Consider the following 20,334-nt stretch of genomic DNA (forward strand, 5'->3'; position numbering starts at 1 on the left):
GAAGATGCAGGGGAAAAAAAGAGGGAGAACTGGTATAACACACAAGCATGAAGGCAAGAAGAGTCCAGGGGTAACTAAACCTCTGCCCCACCTGTCAAACAGTTCAGTGAATGGCTTAGGAGTAGCAGTAAAAGAGACTCTGTCAAGTAGAGAGGACTTGGGTGGGAAGGGGTAACACTTGTATGCAGAGCTCAGCCTTGATTTCTTATTTATAACTTGGTCTCACAGCAGGTGAGCATGTATGTGCTGGTGGGTCTTTGCTGTAATGGGGGTTGTACCTGTGTAATTTCCTTGACAAAGGCTTCTGCTTCCCTACATCACCTCCACAGTTGCAGCGGTGCAAGGTCAGTGCAGAAGTGTCCCTCTCTGCTCCACCTCACCCTTCTCTCAAGTTAAAGCACGTGACCAGGCCCTATACAAACATGATCAGTTTTGCAAGAGATTACAAATCCTTATCCTTCTCCAGTAACTCACATCTGCCCAAAGAAGAGGCCATGATCCTGACATACAGCTTCAAGCCCAGCAAGGAGTGCAACGGTGTACCAGGGAGCTACAGAAAAATCATCCAGCTTCCAGAAGAGCAGGGAAAGTGCAGAACCATCTCCTGGAGTCCGGTCTACAAACTGCACTGAAAAACTGTCTCGGTCTGCCAGTGGCAGAGGTTTGAGGCTGCAACTGATAAGAAGCGCCCTGTGAGTAATAAGCCCTTAAATCCCAACCAAACCAAGTCACCCTGTTTCTTAGATAAGGTTTATCCCTTTCATGGGAGAAAGTTGTCCTTTTGTGTTACCTGTTGGTCAACAACTCTGCTTTCAAGCAGTTTGCCAGCTCTGCGGCTCCCATCGCAATAATGCGACAAATAATTTAAGCGCTACCACTTTGGATCAAAATTTTAATGAGGCAGTAAACCCACAAAAGGGGCTCTGTATAGCATAATTAAATAGAATGGGCCTAAATAAACAGCAAGGTTTTACAAGTTACCTTATAGTTGAAAACAGCTGGGAGGCAAAGAAAGGAGCATTGAAGATGCATGATGTAAGAAGGCATTTCACAGAATGCAAACACTAAAACTTTTCATATCGCACAAACAGTAAAATACTACTAGCACATGACTTCCCTTTGATTTGGAAGAATCTGTGTGGGGCACAGGGCATTTTTTTTCCTTCTGCTAGTCAGCACAATGAAATATTTCACATGGAAACCCAAACAGTGGCAAAGAGAGCCATTCGTCCTTCAGAAAGAAATAAATACTGCAGAAACAGGTAAAGTCTGTAGGAACATCTGGTTCAGTCAGATGTTGGATCACGGCTCCAAAACGCCAGACAGCACTGGGACGCCTCAAAATAGTCTTGCAAACAATCAGAATTGTAACAAGTCTGTTTGGCTCAGAGCTGCAAGACACTCGTTTCACGCTCGCGCCGACTCCTCGAATTCATTGCAAGTGGTGACATTCAGGCTGAGCCAACTAGCTCAGCATTCAATTCTCTGTCTGCATCAGCTATTTACAATATCGTGTTTGTTCCTCCCCTGTCAATATTTGATCCAAGAGCTGCATAAATCCTACACACAGAGGAAGGTTTCAATTTCACATTAAGGTAATGTTGACAGTGGTGCTGCTGTATCGTCTAAAGTCAGTGCACTGTTATTCCTTGAGAATGAAATTTCTGGTAAACTTGGTTTTCATTTCATTTCCCCCCAGTCCTCTCAGCAGCCCTTCCCCAGAGCCGTAGCTATTGCTGCAGTTCTGGGCTTGTGAATGAAAAGTTTCTAAATTCATCTTGGTTTATCATCGGAAGAATTCCTTCTTCGATGGGAGTCAGAACGGGCTCTTCTTTTATAAAATCTGGATCAAAGTTGCTCACATCATCTTTGGATTTCTGTCAAATGGAAAAGACAAAGGAAAGAGATGTCAAAACTATGCATCATCTGCTTGATCCTCGCTCTGCATCTTTAGTCTAATCTTGAGTGCAGTGAACCATCACCCCCATAACCCAGGCTGAGCTTACTGAAAGCTTTTTCTGGGCTTAGACTGGGAGCAGCTGAGTGTCCCCACAGAGTGCAAAGCCTTTTAGAGCCTCTGCAGCCTTCTGACAGGGAAACCCCTCTCTGATTTAACCAGCACCACCATTGACAGGTTGCCTGCCTGGACATAGCAGCGCAGGACACATAAATCAGTTCCTTTCCTCAAGTGGCAGCACAGACCCAGCCATTCGAAGCAGTTATCAGCCATGTTTCCGATTAGCTGACTCCACACAGTCCCTCCTTATCTGCAGAGTGTCTCAGCTGGGTTTTGGAGGAGGGGGGGGATGTACACTCCTCTATGTGGGAGCCATTAAACTCGCACAATAATGAATTACTGGGCCCTGGGAAGACAAATGGCTTGCCTCCAGGTGCTGGATTCCTTGCTGCGTGCCACAAAGCGGGACTGTTTACAATGCGTACACACAAACTGGGTTTGTGGCACATTTTGACAAGGTGTGTGTTTTTCCTGCATCCAGAACAAGATGTTTTATTGACACTGAAGTCTGATGTTCCCAGATCGGGTCCAGGTCATGGTGGATCGAGGAGGTTCCCTTAGCCTTTGATTCAGGTCAAGAAACAACCCAAGAGCCTGATCTTGAGCTGCCACAGCTTCCCTGAGTACCTGATCCTGCACCCAGTGGTCTTCATGAAGCAGGATGAGGTTGACCATTGCCACTAAGAGCTTGCAGAGTCACCACAGCATGAGACAAAGCCACTCCAGGTGACAATTTCAAAGGCAAGGAAGCCACAGAGACAACCTTGGAAAGGGTCTCCATGGAGAACAGCACTCTTCTATCACAGAGCATCCTTTGGGGCTGTGTGGCACCACTGGGTCCTCTGTAGCCTGGATGCCATTTGAACAACTCAGCTGACAGTGGCCTGAGCAGGGAACACTGTGCTGAGTGCTGTAGAGAGAGAGACCAGACAGCCACAGCCCAGTTGTGAAGGGGCAGGTGGAGTGGGCAGGATGAGGATTACTTACCCCGTTCTATGTTTGGGGCAAGGCAAAGGGTAGCCAGGTGCCTAATCTGCTGCGGTTGCTTTTACAAACCTGCATCTTTTGGCTGAGCTGCCTTTGAAAATCCAGCACGGAGGGGAAGAGCAACCCATACAACATCAAGTGGCCAACCAGCAGCCAAGCCAAGACCAGAGACCTCACCTGTTGGCTCCTGGGCCAGGGCTTTTGTGCCAAGGTTGTCTTTCCTTCACCTCCTCTCCTGTCTCACAGGAATACACCTGCTTATAGATCCCAGAAGAGAAAAAAACCCAGGGATTCCGTTCCCCCACCCCTCCTTCCCACATACAATTCGGGGCCTGAACGGTGGCTCCATCTGACGCTGGTTCAGTAGGTCCCAGTCCAGATCTTTGAAGTAGGGGTGCCTCAGAATCGCACTCTCACCACCCAGTTCCAGGCTGCCCAGTCGCATGTTGGGGTTCTTCGTCATGAACTGCAAAACAAAAAAGAACTGTTTGTTTCCATTCGTCTGGCAGGGCCACGGGAGAGGGACCTATTAGCAGTCGCACAAAAGCTTGTCCTCAGCTTTCCTGTTGAACCCACTTGCTGGCCAGACTTCTCAATTTCATTGTGCTGGAACCGTACGCAAGGAACTTGACTCATTCAGTAAGGGAAGAAGTCAGGGTGCTACTTCTCCTTGGTCCCTTTTGTTTTGGTCAAATCCTTGGATACCACAATAGGAAAAGAAAGTTGAATTGCATCGTTTGCAACATTATGAATGTTGCACAGTGGTTTTGGTGGTTATTTATTCCTGTATTAATTTCTCAGGAATACAAGCTTGCTCTCAAACGCTGCTGACCAGCCAGCCAGGCTTTGGACTGGAGTCAGTCCTGAGCTGTGTCTTTTTCCTAAACCTCAGCCTGCTGAAGCACAGCCAGAAGCCTACGCTTTCCTTCCTGTCACCTCGGGAAATAGAGGAAAATGAGCAAGACGCTGGCTTTTAGAGCCTCCCAAACCCTGGGCAGATGAGGGCAGACAGGTGACCGTCTCCTCTCTTGACCGTGAAACTCTAAAAGAGGATTTCTTTTTGTAACATTTTTACTCTGCTACCATTGGAAAGAAATCTCAGACCTCAGCCAAAGTGCCCTCATTTGCCAGGGAGCGATGAGAAAAGCCGTACATCATGCACACAGCGTGGCAGGGCCCTGGCTGGTGCCCTTTAGGTCCCAACAAGAACGATGAAGTGTGAGCACTGTGGATATTTCTTAGGGGGAAGGGAAATATTGGGGGGAGGAGGGGAATCCTTTCCCCATGCAGAAAAAAGAGCTTGTGGGCTTGTTAATTTAGGATTATAGTTCTTAAAAATTCAGTAAAATCCAATTTTTTCCCTCCCCTCAAGTATTTCTAATTCATTAGAGAAATCAGGTTATGCTTAAACCGGGAAAATAGCCGCTTTTATTTGCCTATTGAAACGGCAGCATAAAGCAAGCTCCACTCTGGTGGAGGTGTCCAGACGATTTCCTCGAAGATGAAAGAGCATTATGTTTAGCAAATAGCTGAACCAGCCAAACCAGACAATCGGTCACTGTTTCGGGAATGACCAAGTCTGCTGCATCTCAGCAACGAGGAAATGAAAAGAAGGGGAGGTGCAGCGAGAGACCAAATTCATTCTGACTGTAGGAGCTTTTCAGAAGGTACAAATTCTCCTAGGATGAGGGGATAAAAGGTCTAGTCATTCCCTACCTAGTGAGACGGCGGGGAGAAGACAGACGACTGCCAGATTTATTTTGGAAGTCTCCCCAATACCCCATCCTGAGGGGGCTCCAAAGCCAAAGTAGATGAGGTATCTGCAGCTGAGAGACCTTGCAGGACCCCAGACTCTGCTGACACTAGCCCAAAACCCCCAGCCTGACCTTCTGAGCCCTTTGAGGACGTGTGCTGCTATGGGATTTCCTATGGCAGAACTGTTTTCCACCATCCCACCCCAAAACATCAATAGAAAGAGCTGCTGAGTGCATGCAGATTTTTAAGAGCAGTCACCGGGACAGGAGCAAAACCAATGTGGCTCTCTACAGCTGGGGTCTTCCCATACTTCTCTGGACGTTTCAGCCCTCAGTTGTGCAGCATTTCCAGGGTCAGGCCCAAGGACGAGCACAACTTCTTTGTCTCCCAACCCTTTGAACCTGTTTTTCTCCCTTTCCACTGGCAGAACCTAAACACAATTTTTTTCCCAAGAGACTCTGCCCCAAAATTTCTGTGGGATACTGATCCCCACAAAATAGCTTGGTTTTCAAATCAGAAATGGGTCAAACCAAAAGCTCTCAGAGACCTGGTTCAGACAAGCCTTTGCAAGTCTTAAACTAAACTTCTTTGGTTTGCAAAACAGGCCAGAAATCTCCTGGCAGCCCCGTCTTTCTCTACTAATTCCATGCCCATCTTCTTTGTCCCCACAGATGGATATCTGCACCTCACTAGCTCTTATTTGCATTGTTGGAACACCTAGAAAGCTCAAACAAGATCAGAGCTCACTGGTGCTGGGAGTGGTGTAAACCAAAACAGCCCAGAAAGAGAAGACAAAGAGGAGAGGAGGAGAGCTGGGAATAAGTCCATGTCTCCTGGCTCCTGACCTACCATCTCCTCCATTACACCAGGAAGCTTCTGCTAAATGTGGAGAGGAAAAAAGAAATGATGAAAGCAAATAATCTCAGAAAAGGGCTGGTAATGTGCTTTGCTTGGGTTCCTATTCACGCTCAACCATATAAGACCAAAAACCTGAACGGGACTGCCCATTCCCAGACCAGTTCAGAGCCCTGGGATATAAAAGTATGTTTACATTCCTATTTGCTTGCTTTATTCCACATGATGCCAAAATTGCACCAAGCAAAGGCATCCGATGCAACAAGCTGAAAGCCAATGTAAATGCATTCCTGGCAGCTCAAAACACCCTTTTTGTTAGGACAATGAGGAATAGCCCTTGAGGTGGGCTGGTTTGAGCTCTGAAAAAACAAAACATAACATTCAAGACAAAGTGACTGTTTGGATTCTACCAGCTAGCTCACCTGTGCATTGGACCTGCAGATTGAGAAACCTCAACTCCAAGCACCATCGACTCCCATGTTTGATGTTCAAAGCAGGCAGGAGGAGAGCAAGGGCTTCAAATTTATCCACTGGCGTGTATCAAGAATAGTGTAACCAGCAGGAATAGGGAAGTGATCCTGCCCCTGTACTCGGCACTGGTGAGGCCGCACCTGGAATATTGTGTCCAGTTTTGGGCCCCTCGCTTTAAGAGAGATATTGAGCTCCTGGAGCGGGTCCAGAGAAGGGCGACTAAACTGGTCAAGGGGCTGGAAAATAAAACTTATGAGGAGCGGCTGAGGGAGTTGGGGCTGTTTAGCCTGGAGAAGAGGAGGCTGAGGGGAGACCTGATTACGGCCTATAAATACTTGAGAAAAGATGGTGGGGAGGTAGGGGAAGGGCTCTTTACATTAGTGATGGGTGATAGGACAAGAGGAAATGGGTATAAGCTTAGTCAGGGGAGATTCAGGTTGGATGTTAGGAAGTATTTCTTCTCTGAAAGGGTTGTCAGCCACTGGAATAGGCTGCCCAGGGAGGTGGTTGAGTCCCCATCCCTGGATGTGTTTAAGAATAGGGTGGATGATCTACTTAGGGATATGGTTTAATGGGGATTAGGGACAGTTGGACTCGATGATCTCTAAGGTCTTTTCCAACTTAGAAATCTATGAAACTATGAAATCTATGAAACTGTTGGAACATGTCCTCCTCAGCTGGCTGCTGAGAGCAATACTGTGCTGCCACAAACCCCCTCTAAATTAACCCTCGCTTTTGACCGAAGTGAGCTGACCTACGGGACAGCACCTTCCAGCACCTTCACTAGCTGTCAGGTACCTGGTCAGTGCTGCTGCCTCTCTTGCTCTGTAAAAACAGGGCTTTGAAGCACAAACATACCAAGGGCTGGAGTGACCCACCAGCACCATAAACCACTTCAGACAGGTTTCTCTCAGCTTGTTTCTCAGATGCTGCAACCCCCTAACATGGGCTAGTGGAGCCTTGAAAGCAAACTCAAATCACACACTCTACAAAGAGTACCAACGCAGCGTGAAGAGGCCTGCCCTTCATGGCAGTCCAACTCATACTGCTCCACTCAACAAAAGGGTAGGATATAATTTCAAAGGATGGTATGTCTCTTATCGTTAACTTACATCCCTGATAAATATAATATAATAATATATAATAAAAGTATTGTACGCTGCGCTGAGACCTCTCAATTGGATCTGCACATGGGAGCTGGCACTGAAAATGCTGGCTTTGAACGTCATCATACAGTACGTGAAATACGGTCCCCTGTTCTGTTCTGGGCAGCCGCAGCATCCCGGCAGGTTCCTCAGCCTGTGGACGTGCACGCACCTCTGCACCCGGGGCTGTGACAGAAAATGAGAGACTGGCAATCGCTGCTCTTCCCTCATGTAAAATGTCCTGGTGAATTTTGGAGGCGGCAGGTCCATCCCAGCCTGGAAAGGGTGGGGTTTTTACTCTGGGAAGCAGCTGCAGTCTTTATTTGGCAACTGGGCTGAAAACCAGGCATGCAAACGGTGACTCCAACAGAGACAGTATTGATGTTTTGCACTCAGAGTTACCTGCCTTACTGTAAGAGGCATATAAAACTAAAGGATGACATTTTTGAAGCCAGTTCCCACTAAAATTAGTATCTAACCCTCTCGAACACTTTTTGAATTCACTAGAAATTATTGCACTGACAAAGAAATGGATGAAGTTTTAGTTTGTGTTGTTCAGTATGCCAGGGGAAAAAAAAAAAAAGTGACCTCTCGAAGGCCCAAAAGCCCATGAAACTTCTCTCTTTCTCTGTCTCTGCCTTAGGCAGCACTGCCACAACAGGGTAGCGTCTGACGGTTTGTCTCATGCTGCCTCTGGTATCTGACGGCACTTCTAGCAAAGCAAACAAAGGACTTGGGATTTCTGAGGAACTTAATTACAAGCTCAGCCTTCACCTCTGAAATAGGTAGCTGGAGCCCATACCCATGTCTCTGACCATCTGAGAAGCACTTCTCCAGCAGGAGGGGTAAAGCTGAGTGTCCAGCGCACACAGGCACTGCCCTCATGCAGGCTGCGCAGGGGAAAGCTTTTGGGAAGTGCAGCTAATCTTTCACCTGATCCCTTCGGCTGCGTTCAGAAACAGATGGAAAAAGTCTTATGAAGTATTGGCTGTTCCTGCCATCCATGGGAAGGCCAGAGTTGGACTCTTGCTTCACAGGTTGCATAGCCCTAAATGTCCTTCCAAGTACAACCCTCCAATGCTTCTGCAGGTTATGAGAGACAATGTTCAGCAGAAAGTTTTTTGTGGCAAAATATCATCTCCTAATGTTTATGGAGCATCTCTAATTTTGCATGATAATCCAGAATCCAGCATGAAACTCAGCCTCTGGCACACAGAGCTCAGTGAAGAAACACAGAAAAAAATTCAATAGTAACAACCAGGCAAACCAGAGATGTTCCCGAGCAAAAAGAAACATCTCATCACCCAAATCCAAGATGTCTCCCAGCAAAAACAATAGCAAGACCATTACTTAAGAGCAATTATTATTACTAAGAGCAAGACTTAAACTTGAACCAAGCTGTCAAGCCCTCACTCTATGATCACATCCAACCAATTATTCCGTTTGCAGTGTAAAGAGCCCCTCAGGAGCATCCACAGACTGTGTCCCTTCGGGCTACACCAGTTTGCCGAGCAGCGGACTCGAGCGAGGCTCTGGCTGACCTCAGCTAACCCTCTCAGCAGCATTGCAGCCAAAATCAGCAACTGGAATGAGCCAAAAACATGACTTCACGAGATCATTTGAAAACATTTACTGAAAGAAAATGCAGCAAGCCATGACAAGAAATTAAAAGCTGGAAATTAGTCCATGGAGGGCCCGTGAAGTTACAAGGAAAAAATGCAGACATAGCCGTGCCAACCACCGGGAAAAATCTGTGTCAGCCCTGGGAGCTCGGCCCGCGAGCAGATGAGGGAGCGCAGGGGACCCATGTCGGTCCTCCCCTTCACCCGCTACACGGCCCGGGCCATGCTGGGAAGGGCTCCAGGTCTCCCAGTCTGCTGGGCAGGGCTGTACTGTACTTCTGCAGTGCTGCTCACATGCAGTGGTGCAACTTCTGTCTCAAGAGGCTGAGTCTGCAAGTCAGCCTAACGGCCTGGAGGTCAGTGAAGGGATGTTTGCGCAAAACAGATGTTTCCAAGTATTAGTTTCATTGAATTTACAAGTTCCTTTTCTCACTACTGGAATCACTGTTGGGTTTTTACGTAACTCCTGTACTCGCTGTTTGCATCAGGACAATTAATTTCATGAGTAATTCACAGTGAATGGATTACGTGGAATTGCGTCATGTTCTAGGAAAACACTAACAAGCTCAGACCCCTTCATAGAACTAACGCACTTCAGGAAGAGGAATATAACTTTCTGCTCGGCAATTCCCTTCACATCATCAGCCACCCGGACAAGGAAAAAATCATTATTTCTTGTATTAAAGAAAGTCTTAGGCGCACCAGTTCCCATCAGGACTCTCTTTCCCTGGGCTGGGAGCATTTACCTTGTAAGAGAAAGCCCACGCCTCTGAGCAGCTGATCTTCCAAATGCAAGCACAGGGAAGAGGTGGAGGCTTTCCCCCATCTTACAGGCAGGAGACAGATGCCCAGAGAAATGAATCACTTTATTTGCCAGGAGCTCTAGGGCAGCTCAGCACAGATACGATGGTGGACCCTCAGTCTCACCTCCTCTCTGTCACAGCTTCCACGTGCCTCGACAGGCTCCTATTCAGGACTGTGCCAACGCAACAGTCAACTCCTACCCCTTCTGTTATAGAAAAGAAATGATATTTCTTTCCTCTTCATGATATTAACATTTTCTGCCTGTTGGTGCTTCTCCCATGTTGCTACTAAAGTGAAAAGCAGCAGCAGCACAGGAGATGAACGCCCCACAGACTCCCCTCTAGTAATGAGGGAGAGCGGAGAGATCAGGAGATACCCAACCCCCTCGTCTTCATTAAGATTCATGAGCTAAACTAACAGGGCAGAAATTAACTCGAAAGGAAATAAGATTTCTCAAAGATCCATTTGATCTTAGACAAAAGGGAATCGTTATATAAATAGAGCAATTACTCTAATTAAGGCTTCCCTCCATGAATCTCTCCACTGAATGCTGCAGTTGCCGAAAACAGTTTGGTCGCCTATTATGTAAGGCAAACAAACCCACAGTCTGGGGTTTCGTTAGCCTTCATCCACCCCTACACAAAGGAGAAGAAAGATGGCTCTATGGCTCCGTCTGTTAATGTCTCTATTATTTTTAATGATTGGAAGCCAGGAGGCATTAGTATAGTAGAGAGACTTTTTTTTTCCCCTTCTTACCTTTTTTTTTTTTTTTTAATAACAAGCTGTTCTTTAGAGCTAGGTTTGTCTTTTGCTCTCTTAGGCAAGGCTCCCATCACCCTCCATCACAGTCCTGGCCGGGCGATGCTCGCAAGCGTATCTCGCTTCCCTGTACAAGAGCAATCCGGGGCTCAGACACAACCTGGTGTAGTGGAGGGTTTCCCTGCCCATGGCAGGGGGGTTGGAACTAGATGATCTTTGAGGTCCCTTCCAACCCAAACCATTCTATGATTCTATGAGAAGCGAGTGAGACAGCACAGCCTGATTTCACGAAATGGTGTCAGCTGAAGTTCCATGGCCCTGGGAGCAGAGTGATCGGAGAGGTCTCCCATGGAAGCCCTTGATACTTATGGCAGCTCAGCTGGTGCCTGGTAACTCCAACTGCAGTGATTGGGCTGGGGGTGTGAGCCAGGCACTTGGGAGCCCGGGTCCTGCTGACCTTCAGTGGGGACTGTGATACGGGGAACAGGACTTGGAGTCATTGGGGTTCTCTCAAGTGCTACCTCTACTTTACACTAGGGATATGATCTGACTGCAGTCATTAGAGGCCACGTGGCATTTTGGCTTCCTACCCTAAACACAGCAGGATTGACTGCTAAAAGCCCTGATTCGTACCAGTGCAATTCATCGTGGTGCTGAGCCAGAACACGACCCATGCATGCACAGGGGGCTTCTACCCCCATGGTGGGGTCCTGGCTACAGAAAACTGTGAGCAGGTGAAATCCTTCAGTGCAGAGGAGGTTCAGTGAGTGCAGTGCCAGGGCTCAGAAGTACAAGACTGCCCTGAAAGCATTTTAAGGAGGCAGGGGGAGGAACACAGAGAGTGTATGATCTTAGTTATTTCCTTTTCCAGATAAAAAAGAAATGGGAAGGGAGGCAAAAACCAGTCTTCAGCCATGCTTCTAAAAGCCAGAAGACTGTAACACTAAGCATGACAGCAGTCACATGTTTAAAGCAGCAGCCACAGGCAAGAAGGATGAAACGTCAGTGCAGTGGATTTTAAGCAGATAAATTTGATCTCGCTTTGCCCTAGTGCAGAAATGGCTGCTCGATGCTGCCCAGTCAAAGCTCGAGGGAACAGGAAGGATTAACTGTATTGCAAACAGTGCCGAGCAGGAGGGACTAGCAAAATAAATCAAGGTAGATAGAGCGACTCACGTGTGGGATGGATAGACACATTCGGCTCCAAATTTCCTGGCAGCGTAAACTGATGTAACTTTGCTGACTATTACCAGCAGAGCACTTAGTGCAAAATGTGGGAATTAAATATTGTCTCCATAGCTACAAACTTCCTTGATGTGCTGAAACCTACCTGTTTCCCTGCCTCTCCCGCTCATCAAGAAATAACTCATCGACTCTAATGCAAAATTAAAACACTACAAGCATCAAATGCATATTGGTCTCAATGATAGCTAGTGATTTTTGACACTTCTGCCTTTGGTACTCCTGTAATAAATAGTAATAAACAGAAATTAACTTTAGTCATAAGATATATGGAATATTTAACACAGGTTCTGGTCAAGATGTCACTCGGGAAATGTGTGTTGTCAGAACTGATGAGTCAACCCCAGTTCCCACGTGGGTCACCAGCTGCATGGGCTGCTCAGACAGTCTCAACCTCAGGCTGCTGTTCTTAAATGACTCCATTTGGACTATAGGTACAACATGAGGATATGCAGGTCAATTACTAAACCAATACATCAATCAGAGTAACACAAACATGGAGGGAGAATGAGCATCGCACTTATTAACAGACTGGGGGCATGATCCCACTGTCATTTTAAGCAGTGGTAAAGTCTCCCCAGGGTTGCACAGGAAAGCAATTAAAGCTTTTCTGATAGTCCTGACAAGAGGAACTGGAAATCTATTACACAACCCTGGGTGGCCTATTTACATAGGGTCAAGTACAAAGGAGACCAAAGTGCCCCAGACAAACCTGTAAAGGCCAATTTAGAAGAAAAAAAAAAATCACAGGAAAATACTTCAAAGGAGCTTTTTCGTGGTCTTGGGTGTATTTCGATTCTTTTAATTTTAAAGTTCCTGAAAAGACACAGCAGGTCAGAAAGGTCAAAGCTCGAAGGATGAGTAAGACCTACAGTCCTGAATAGCTTGGACAGTGCTGAGACCTCCCAGTTAGATGGACTGGCCCACTCCACTGAGGGCTGCACAGCAAGAGCTGTCCCATCATTCTGGGATCATTCCCATCTCCAGGTCATATCCATGTTCTCAAAGGAATTCTTGGGCCTTCCCCAAGATTAGATTTCAATGGACTTCACCAAAACGTCTTTGAGGGTCTACAATTGCACTGTTTATCTGAGGCAGAGCTGGGAAGTGAGCCGAGGCCACAAGTCTTAGGCTTGGCCATGGGAATTGCTTCTTCCCGAGCACCGAGGAGCAGGCAGAAAAAGAAGAGGGAGAAGACAAAGTTGGTGCGATGAATGCTCCTTCACTTTTTTTCCGCACCTCTGGCAGGAATGAGGAGGATGAGTCACACCTGACATGACAATGGGCAGGCATAGGAGCTTTTGTTACGAAGCAAATCTGAGCCTGCACCCTGCCACTTAAACAAGAAGCTAATTTCAGCCTATTGGAAAGGGAAAGGTAAAAGACCTAATGACTGCTTCAAGGTGAATTTGGCCTTGGCAAGCTATATAAAGACGGCTTTCGTTTTCTTTCACAGTGAATTATTCAGAAGCATGAGACTATTGCTGTGAGGAAGAGGAGCACTTCAGAAAGGGGTGCAATCAATCGACAGAAGACATTAAAATCAGTGGAGAAAGCTGTTTGACATTTGAGAATTAGGAGGCAAAGAGTAAGAGGTTAAGAGATGGATATGCAAGCTCAGGCAGAAGAGGTAAGAAGGCAATCTGTGGTGGAGCACAGCCTTGTCACTTCACCACAGTGTATGTTTATGGTAAAAATGGTCTAGATGAGAGATCATTTGAAACTGCAGTACTCCTCCTGCGTTGGGAAACGACAGGCTCCGGAGTTCTGCTTTTGCTGCAGAAGCTCCAAAGCCAACCAGGAAATACAAGACAAAAGCATTTCTAAAACACAAAACAAAGGAAAAAAAAAACACATTTACAGAGATCCAGCATAGAGTTTCACAGAGAGATTCAAATATTGGCCTGACTCTGACAGCCAAAGCTTAATCAAACTGTGCAAGAGGATTTATGGAGCCTGCCAACTCTGAAGAGATGCCAAGGAGAATAATTTATTGGCATATTTGAAGGCATTTTTAATATCTGCCTTTGTTAGTCTCCTCCACTCTGAGGATAAAGCAGTGAGCTCATCTAGTTCCCTCTTTAATTTCAGTGGGCCACAACTGTGTTGTTCCTTTTCCTTTTAATCTTTGTCTAAAAAATACTCCCGGCATCTGGTTCATTCAGAAACAAGTTCATTCAGGCTGCTCCAGCACTGCATACGAAACAAATTATCTGCCTTTTCCTACCTGTTGGAAAGAAAGAATCTGGTCTGGATCTGTAGGATGTAAGTGCAAAGGAGAGACCTGCGCCTTGCGCAGAGTGACGTAAAGGAAACGTAGGTGACTTTGCACCGTCAGCGTTTGGCTGCCTCGTTTCACGCTTCGTAAGTGTTCAGGAGAGCACTGGGGAGCACAAACACGGGGTTTGGTCTAGCTCATACAGCGGCCAAACTGACCCCCCAGGACTTAGGGAAAAGGTGAGGCATGAAGGCAGCAGGAAGCACGTGTGTGTTGCGCTTGGATGTGCCAACCAAAGGACAGCCCGAGTATTTTGAATCCTGTGTTGCTTGCTGTAGATTGCAGGGAGGATGCAGACACCTACTGTGATACCTGAGCTGATGACAGTTAGTTCTGGCCCCCCAGTATCCAGGGGTGTTGGACCCCAATAAGTGCAGTGTATGAAGAGAACAAACTTCTCCAAAGCACGGTTCAGAAGACCTTACCCTCCATGCTGATGTTTGGGTCAAGCAGCTGCAGAGTAGGCAGCCTGGACCCTCCACATCTCTCCTGAACTTAGACATCCTTGCCAATGGTCTGAAACCAGCCTTTCCCCTTCCCTCCTCTGTCACCGCAGACTGTTTGCTTTGATGATGTTAAAAAATCTAAGTCTTTCTGCTGTGAAAACTCTGGTCTCTCTCCTCATTGATGGCATTTTCAAGTTGTTCACAGCGGTGGGGCCGGTCTGCTTCAGCATGCAGCACTCGCTATCCAGAAAGCCTTTCTGAAAATAAGCCATGGCATGTGAAAACGGGTCCTCACCAAGGGTTTGGGTAATCACGGTGGCATCTCCTTAGGATGGATAATTTACTCCTCCTGCAGCACAACTCAGTGTTCATTTTGCTTTCCTTAAGCTGGGCCTGAATCACCTCCCCAATCTTCTTTCTTCTCAGCCTGTTACAGTAAGTACATCCAGCACAGCCTGAGTCTCTAAGGTCTCTGCTGGAGCTGCTGTCCTGTATCCAGCCAGACTGGACTGCCCTGTACTCTGACCACGCGGGATATTACAAGTTCCTCAGAATTTCTTTGGACTTGCAAGAAATAACTACCCGAACCCAGCACTCTCCAGGGAGTCCAGGATTTCACTCACACCCACACACGCAAACATAATAATCGAATTTATACCTCATTGGGAGCCATCACTTAGAATTCCTGAGTTCACTACACACACTTTCCCAACTGCTACCTAACTTATTCCTACACATGCATACGGATACACAAAGCATTTCTACAGTTCACCATCAGTGCCCTCTAACTTAATCTCTCGTTTTAAGGTAGAATTGGGCCACGTTTCAAAATAATAACCACAGAAATAATATTCACTCAAGAGAAATTGCTGGTGGAGCAATACACTACTCATTAGAGTACCTTGTGGGGAAGTCTCTTGTGTCTGATGGTTACTGGAGTGGCTGAGGGACCTCAGGCGGCCTCGTACTTGCTCTTCTGGGCAGCAAAGGAATGACAGATTTTTGTAAAAAGTTTTGAGTGGCTTTTTTAATTAATAAGATGAAAATTGGCTGAGCTGTTGCTGTTGTGGAAGGGCCCCCATACCTCTCTCCCGCTGACGATGAAGTGGCTGGTTGCTGTCTGCACTGCAACATTCCTGAGCCCTTTTCTTGCTCTCCAGAAAAACCCGTGTGAGCTGCCTCCAAGCAAAGGGGGTCAGTCACACTGCTGGCGAGTCCTCGGTGTTGAACATTGCTGTGTGTGCTAGCTCTACAAACAAGCCAAAAAACCTAAGGGACTGATGGAAAAGCCCTAGTTTCTGAGTTTCAGTCTGTGACATGGGCTCACAGGAACGGGAGAAGAGGCTTTTCCTTTCTAGATCAGGGCTTTTTCGACCTCTTGATCAGGCGTTGAGGCTGTCTGGAGGCAAAGGGGTTGGATTTAAACTGTAGCACATTTAACCATTCGCCCTCCCACTACTTCCAAGAGCCATGCAAACTCCCTCCTGACTGCTGGCAGAAGCCGAGAAGGAAATCCCAATTCCCTCACCTTGTGCTCCGACAGCCAAAAGAGTCGATAACACACAGATCATCAGAGCAGGACCTGGCTCCTGCTGACCCACAGAGCATTGTTCTTGCTGCAGCTGAGTTTGAAGCACTAATTCCCAGACACATCAGCCCCTTGATGGTAACATGGCCGAGCAAAGAGGATTTTAAGCAAGTCTGCAAGAGCAAAGTCTAAAGGAGTCCACGGAGGTGGAGGGTGTGTGGACATGTGTTAGATTTCAGTGGTGTTGTCAGGGTACAGAGAGCACCAGGGTATCCGGAGGGGAAAAGTGAACTCAGTGACATGAAGCAGCAGAGTTCACTAAACCAGAGTATTTGCCTTTAGAGTCAGCACCACTTCCAGGCTATTGTTCTCTAGAAAAACAGATCAACTTCAAGCTTTTCTTTTGCATCCTTGGCACTGTATTGCTGACATCACTTTTTCTCCGAGATACGGGTCATGTTTGCTCTCAGCTGAGCTCACCCACTTTTCAGTCCCTCTCACTCTTCACGCTAATCCACCAGTGTTTGGATTCCCCCATGTTGCTCCACCTGCACCGAGCGGGAGCGCAGGCTGCTAAAACCACAGCCAACTTCCTCTGCACCTTCCCCTTTTCTTGCCTGGTGTTTATTTTTCACATGAAAACCACTTGGAGTGAGACATAATCATTTTTGCCCAGTCTCTTAACTCTGGTCATGTTTTCTTCAAAATACATGTTTTTAACCAGTTGGTGGGAGAATAGGCTTTAGTCTCATTCGTATCCCAAAAATATCCAGCTACAGGCAAGGCTACCCAAGCCTCACTTTTGGAAGGAGCATTTCAGCTAGGCAAGAAGTGTTTCAAAGCTCACATTAAGACCAGAGGCTGTCACACAAATCCCAAGAGACACCCGTGGCTTTAGCAGACTCAGCTGTGACAGGAGTTCAGAAATCCAGGGTGCAGAAGGCAGAGCAATGCTAACACTTCTCTGGGCTGATGCTGCTTTCTAGCCCCTGCTGTTACCTGGTTCTGAGAGTGAAAACAGCTAAATTGCAATAGCTCATCCAAATTTCCAAGCCTTTCGGCCAACCAATGCTACTTCAGATCATCAGTCCATGGAGTGACTCAACAGGCTTAGTCCTTCTCTCCTCATCTGAAACCAGACTTGGAAAGGAAAATCCCTGCAGCTTTGCCTGTGGATTTGCTTCTCATTACGCGATCGACTTTTGAGACTGGATTTTCACTACGTCCCTTCATTCTGCCCTCCACCTAAGCCTGGCTGTTAGCAAGACAGCGTGATTGAATTCCATTTGAGAAAGTCACACTGAAGCAAGTGAAACATGCTGCCAAAATACCACCCCACTTATGGGAAACGAGAGGATTGTATTTCATTTTGCAGTTCACTCAGCTGAATCCCAAAGCCTCTCGCTGTCTGGAAAGCCATCCTCTTTGCTCAAACACTTTTTTGCTAGCGACAATTTACAAATTCAGAGCATCAGCATGCTGTAACAAAGCAAACTCCAGCTGCACTCTCACTGTAAAAGATACAGTGCGGCTCCCTCTGCTCTCTGCTTGCTCACAAAGTTTCTCTTTCACAGCCTCTTCATCATCAGACACTGGTGACTACTCTGTCAGCTGATGGCAAAGACTATTTGAAAGAATTTCTTTTACAGACACAGACCCAATAGCTCCTTTGGCATAAACTCCTTGTGACTGTATTCAGGTAGGGCTATGAAGAAACCTTTTTTTGGAAGGAATCAAAATCAAAGCAAGATTTACATTTAGAATGAGCTGAAGTGGTCTGAATCCATTCAGCAGCAATTCTCCTTTTCTGCATTTTTTTTTCCTCCCACAAGCAAATCCGTGCCCAGTTCGACTTGCTCACAGAAGCAGGGGAGACCGCAGTTCAAGTCCCCTCTGCCTGACTTGAACCATCAATACCTAAATTCCCCAGCGACACACTCAGACGGGGCAGGGGACACGACTGAGATTTTCTACTTCCCTCCTCTGAGAGTACTAACTCCAGAAAAATCCTCCTGATTTACACTGATTTAGCTCTGCCCTACTGTTTCTCCAGCTCTTGAGGGAAAATATCAAGCAAAAAACCCCAACCACATTAAAAAGGGAAATAGATAAAAACTTCTTCTACTGCACAAATATTTCTGCTTTCAATTCTAAACAAGATCCTAGGGAATTGAGGTTGGTTTTGTCTCCCTTGGTACCAGTGCTCAAAAACACACCAGGAACACCCAGTGACCTAAATGAGATCCTAAGGACGTATTTTGGCAATTATCAGGTGTGCTGGCTTTGGCTGGATTAGAGTTAATTCTGTTCATTGTAGCTACTATGGGGCTATGTGTTGGAATTGTGCTGGGAACAGTGTTGACAACACAGGGATGTTTTAGTTACTGCTGAGCAGTGCTCACACAGAGTCAAGGCCCTTTCTGCTTCTCACCCCATCCCACCAGTGAGGAGGCTGGAGGAGATCGAGAAGTTGGGAGGGGACCCAGCTGGGACAGCTGACCCCAACTGACCAAAGGGATATTCCATACCATATGATGTTATGCCAGGCATATAAATCTGTGGAAAGGAGGAGGAAAGGGGAGACGTTTGGAGTGATGGCGTTTGTCTTCCTAAGTCACTGTTACGCGTGACGGAGCCCTGCTTTCCTGGGGATGGTGGAACACCTGCCTGCTGATGGGAAGGAGTGAATGAATTCCTTGCTTTGCTTTGCTTGCGCACATGGCTTTTGCTTTGCCTATTAACCTGTCTTTATCTCAGTCCATGAGTTTTCTCACTTTTACCCTTCTGATTCTCTCTCCCATCCCACTGGGGAGGAGTGGGCAAGCGGCTGTGTGGGGCTTAGTTGCCAGATAGGGTTAAACCATGACATCAGGAAACTGCAAAGATTAACAAGATGCAACCTTCAGAAATCAGTTGGTTCTGATGGGGGGAAATTGGTGAAGCACAACGATGGTAAATGAAAGCAAAACAAAGTAACAGCATCTGTGAAATGGGTCCTAAAACCTATTATCCTTGTTTACAGTGAAGCTCTTCATGAAGGCAAATGGATCAAGTGCTTTCTAAATCTAGATATATCCATTTGTAGAGCATCTCTAAGCACCTACATCTAATTGCATCTTCCTGGCAGAAGAATTTGGTTTTCATTTCAGAGCTTTCTACCACTCAAGACTAAGTGAATTCTCACTAGTCCTGTTCAAGGTTAGAGGCCAGAACTTTTAGTGATGGAATAATCCAGTTACTAAGGCTATTAAGGCCTTAGCCTGCAATACAAGAGACCCCAGGTTTAATTCCCTGGTCCTCCATAGGCTTCCCATGCCATGTAATTACTTATAATCATTTATGTCACCGCAGTAGTTGAGTGCTCTGATTTTCCAGAGCTCTTAATATCATGGGTTAGAAAGCACTGTCACAGCTGTAAATCAGGGAGCTTGAGTTCACTTTCCATTGGAAGTAAACGCAGTAGTGATTAGAAGATGCTCACATAGTAATACTGCTGTATCGAAGAGAAATAATATTAGCATCGTAAATCTACATATTTAGCAGCTTGAGAATCTATTGTCTTCCTTCATAAAATAGCCACAAGGGAATAAAAAAGCCAGGTTCACCACTCTGTGTTACACTGACACCCAAAACTACTGATCGAGCATTATCAGTACACTGCAAATATAACACCTCAGCAGTGATCTCATTTGTTATCATTCGAAAGAAATCAAAGTGTGTGGGTTTTTTCTATTTTAATCTAGAGCCCCAGACAATCTCATGACAGGATGTTTCCTTTCTGTTAAAGCCAACATGCTCCGATGCTGCTAAAAATTCAGCATAAGAAAGGGAGGAGGAAACGAGGAGCGCGTCTAGTGAACAGCTCTTGATCCCAAAAGCGGCTACTGTAAAAATGCAGAAATTGAGGCTGCAACCAACTACCATCAGTGCTGTAAAATAAAATGCAAAAGTCACCTCCAGGTAGCAGCCACCCAGGGAACAGAAACACTGAAGAACTGAAGGTCCAGTAAAAATTTCAGTTGCACCTTCCCACTAGTTAATGGCAAGGCTCCTGGTTAATGCCCTGAATTTCAGCCTTTTTCCCAAAGCAGACATGGTGTAGTGCTTCTCTCAAGCAATGCACATGCTTTCAGAGAGGCAGTTTGGCTTGCGTTTGGGCTTCACCGGCAGCACGTGAATCAGCAGACAAGCAGAGCGGCTGGAGAGACCTCTCTCAAGCAAGTAATCAGCAATTGCTAAGCTGACTGTGCAGTTTCAGAGGTGCTCAGCTATTTCTATCTAAATTCTTAGCTCTCTCCTCAATTCTGGCCCTTTCTCCAGTGCCTCTCATCATGCTCTTGCCTGTTAATCACAGAAGGGACCTGCTGTTAAAAGTTGGGCTCTGAACATGGGCTAGAGCAGCCTGGGGTGACCACAGCTTGCGCT

At 46.5% G+C, this 20,334-nt stretch overlaps 1 protein-coding gene across 1 annotated transcript in view; it reads right to left on the reverse strand.

The window, feature by feature from the left end:
• Window positions 1-1,730: 1,730 nt before the first annotated feature.
• The window catches only part of PRKCH (protein kinase C eta), a 122,259-nt gene continuing 103,655 nt past the window's right edge, over window positions 1,731-20,334 (reverse strand). Inside the window, exons 13-14 of the mRNA XM_009978381.2 lie at window positions 3,327-3,470; window positions 1,731-1,877 (exon numbers count right to left, since the gene is read on the reverse strand). Coding sequence (XP_009976683.2) covers window positions 1,731-1,877; window positions 3,327-3,470 — 291 coding nt within the window. The remainder of the gene's footprint in view (window positions 1,878-3,326; window positions 3,471-20,334) is intronic.

The sequence above is a fragment of the Tauraco erythrolophus genome, chromosome 6 (genome assembly GCF_009769465.1).
Source record: "Tauraco erythrolophus isolate bTauEry1 chromosome 6, bTauEry1.pri, whole genome shotgun sequence".
Classification (NCBI taxonomy): domain Eukaryota; kingdom Metazoa; phylum Chordata; class Aves; order Musophagiformes; family Musophagidae; genus Tauraco; species Tauraco erythrolophus.